The 3,585-nt window shown below is 52.7% G+C and overlaps 1 protein-coding gene across 1 annotated transcript; it reads left to right on the forward strand.

The window, feature by feature from the left end:
• Positions 1 to 2,619: 2,619 nt before the first annotated feature.
• Positions 2,620 to 3,321, forward strand: LOC128948894 (olfactory receptor 14J1-like; the record flags this gene model as incomplete). Its single annotated transcript, XM_054293648.1, has 1 exon — positions 2,620 to 3,321. A coding segment is annotated over one exon (702 nt), but the record flags the coding sequence as incomplete, so codon positions are not given.
• Between the last annotated feature and the right edge of the window lie 264 nt (positions 3,322 to 3,585).

The raw sequence follows: 3,585 nt of genomic DNA on the forward strand, positions 1-3,585 counted from the left end.
AGCATTAATGAGCCCCACTGAGTGTTGTTACTGACAAAGCCTCTCCAGGGACTAATTACAGCAGATAATTGGAGGCCATCATTGCACAAAGCTCTCAGAGACTCCAAGGCAAAAGCCAAACCCAAAGTCCTTTGAAAAACCTGCAATCCCTGCAGGGAGCATTCAGGAGTCCCCATTCCTGAGCAAGGCTCCCCAGGGACTCCTTCCAGCAGATCCTTGAGGCCACTGGGATGTGGGCTAGGGGGGGATGCTGAGGGCAGGACAAGGGGCTGCCAGTGCCCAGCCTGGCTGGGGCTGCGCCAGGAGGCCCCAGGGCCTCAGCACAAGGTGTCTCCTCCCAGGCCTTGGTGGTACAGACCCTGCTGTGCCCCAGGGCACCAAGACTTGGCTTCTCTTTGTCCCCACCTGTCATCACTGCCTCCAGTTCTCTGCTCTGCCTGGGGTCTGGGGACACTTTTTCAGTCGTGTCCCTCAGTGGGACTCATTACAAGTCCAAGAAACTTTGGAGTTGGATTCTGACTTGGAGTTCTGGAGAGGTTTCTTCAGCTCCTTCTCAGGGACTGATGTTCAGGGCCTGAGCACAAAGCCCCAGAGGCTCATTGCAGTCCTAGTCCTGTATCTGTGCTGCTGAGCTGAGCTGGGCTCCTGGTACAGATGCAGCTCCTGATAACCAAGAAGAGCTTCAAAAGCACATTTCTCCTGATGAGCAGCTCTTCTGCCAGCCCAGCAGGGCTGGGACACTGCCTGCAGCCAGCCCAGGCACAGCACAGAGGCACAGAGAGCTTCAATCAGTCACGGCTGGGAAGGTGCTGAGAAGTGCCTGGGGCAGAATCACTGCCAGCCCTTGGCACAGGAACCTCTGGCTGCAGGACAATGCAGCTGCAGCTCCTGGAGCCATCTCCTGCTGCTGGACCATTCCAATGCCTATAGACTCTGTGAGTACAACTCTGGGTATTTCTGGTGCAGGGGAGGTGAAATGCTCATGAAGCTCTGATGTACTGATGGGTTCTGATCAGTCACAGAATATTTCCAAGACAAGGATTTTGATAAAAATGAGGAAAATTCCTAAGACTGTATTCCGTTTCCTACTATTGGAGGATGACGGGGAGGGGGTATAAATATTAAAGGATGATTATGAATTTTGACAAGTACCTGAGAAATCTGAACTGTTACTTTTAGTGATCAATAGGTTCACAGGAGATTCCTAATGTACTTTCAGCCACTCCTCTGCCCATGGACAGCACCAGCATCACCTTTGCATGACCCATCAGGCTCAGTCTGAGCTGTCCTTTCTCCAAGCTGCAAACAGAACCTGCCCCATCCAGTGCCCTGCAAACAGGCAGGGTTCTGTAGGACCAAGGAGAGTGCACAGAGATTTTTTGGGGTCTGTGAGTGCTGGCACAGAGAGATCAGGCACAGGGAAACACCTGCAGCAGGGAAATCTGCAGGAAGCAGAGAGAAGATCAGGGAATGAAAGAAAACAAAACCCAGCAATGCTGTGGCAGGGAGAGTTTAGAGATGCCCACAGGATCCCCTCCAGTGCAGCCCCTCCCTCTGAACAAGCCCCCTCCCTCCTGTGCCCCAGCCAAGCCTTTGCCCTCAGGGCCGGGGCTCCAAGGTGTGCAGCCCCTCCTGTGCAGGCAGAACTGCAGCAGAGCCGTGGGGCAGCTCTGCAGCCCCGGGCCCAGTTCCCTCTGCAGAGCACAGGGCTGGGAGCATCTGCCCGGCCCTGGGGGCTCTGGCAGGGGGCACTGCTGGCTCAGGGTGACGCTGTCCCCAGTGCCCGGCTCTGGGCAATGCTGTCAGTGCAGCCAGGGAAGGAGCTGCATCTCCCTTCATCCAATACCATCATAAGGACACTTGGAAGTGTCCCTGAGATTTCAGTCCAAGCTGGGAGCTTCAATCCAGGGCGCAAACCTGTCCTGGAGTATCTCTGAGATATAAGATTGGTGGGGAAAGGCAGCGGTGTTGTTACACTGAAAATGCTGCTGGGTTGGTGAAATGAGCAAAGAGAGCCCTTGGCCACAAATGTGGAGCTGGGCTGTGGTGGATCCATCTGCTCTCAGCAGTACCTAAGGCATTTTTGGGAATAAACATGGGAAGTTGATCACCCTCCACCTGCTAAAGTTTAAACCCCTGACAAAATCTGAACAGATCAGAATGAAAGAACACCTCCCCTTAGTCTCCACTCATCACTTTGTCTCAGAGAAATCACTCTATTCTCGCGGGGGGCAGCAAAAATGCTGAGGGCTTATGATATCCAAGAATACCAAGACAGACATGGAGGGAGCTTAAAAAGAAAACTGCAGAACACTTGAACACAAAAGGAGGTCTGTGTCACTTACAGGGGACAGCGTATGGGAAATTGCTTTGATTTTGCTTACGGGTGTCTCCTCTATCTCTACACTGTCTTTTTCTCCATGAACAGGTCCACATGCCAAGGATCAGCAAATGTCCAACAGCAGCTCCATCAGGCACTTCCTCCTGCTGGCATTGGCAGACACGCGGCAGCTGCAGCTCCTGCACTTCTGCCTCTTGCTGGGCATCTCCCTGGCTGCCCTCCTGGGCAACGGCCTCATCATCAGCGCCGTAGCCTGCAGCCACCACCTGCACACGCCCATGTTCTTCTTCCTGCTCAACCTGGCCCTCACTGACCTGGGCTTCATCTGCACCACTGTCCCCAAAGCCATGCACAATTCCCTCTGGGACACCAGGGACATCTCCTACACAGGATGTGCTGCTCAGCTCTTTTTCTTTCTCTTCTTCATCATAGCAGAGTTTTCTCTCCTGACCATCATGTGCTACGACCGCTACATGTCCATCTGCAAACCTCTGCACTACGGGACCCTCCTGGGCAGCAGAGCTTGTGCCCACATGGCAGCAGCTGCCTGGGCCAGTGCCTTTCTAACTGCTCTCATGCACACGGCCAATACATTTTCCCTGCCCCTGTGCCATGGCAATGCCCTGGGCCAGTTCTTCTGTGAAATCCCCCAGATCCTCAAGCTCTCCTGCTCCAAACCCTACATCAGGGAACTTGGAGTTTCTGTTTTCACTGCCTCCTTAGCTTTTGGTTGTTTTGTGTTCGTTGTTTTCTCCTATGTGCAGATCTTGAGGGCTGTGCTGAGGATCCCCTCTGAGCAGGGACGGCACAAAGCCTTTTCCACCTGTCTCCCTCACCTGGTTGTGGTCTCCCTGTTTATCAGCACTGGTATATTTTCCTATCTAAAGCCCACCTCCATGTCCTCTCCATCCCTGGATCTGACCCTGTCAGTTCTGTACTCGGTAGTGACTCCAGCCCTGAACCCCCTCATCTACAGCCTGAGGAACCAGGAGCTCAAGGCTGCCGTGTGGAGACTGATGGCTGGATGCATTCAGAAAGACTAAATTAGATGACAGTTTTTGCAAATCACTTGTAATAAAAGTCATCTTAGATAGCTCTTGTTGGTTTTCTTGCTGGTGGTTTTTTTTCCCTTGATTGTAGTTTTTCCATATTTTCCAAAAGAAAAGCCACAGTTCATTCCATTTCACATTTTGTGTATCTCAAGAGTTCCTGTGGCCACAGACTGTGTCAAGGAGGGGCTGCAG

Source organism: Melozone crissalis, unplaced genomic scaffold (assembly GCF_028551555.1).
Source record: "Melozone crissalis strain CALT ecotype California unplaced genomic scaffold, PUWL_Pcris_2 ptg000172l_1, whole genome shotgun sequence".
Classification (NCBI taxonomy): domain Eukaryota; kingdom Metazoa; phylum Chordata; class Aves; order Passeriformes; family Passerellidae; genus Melozone; species Melozone crissalis.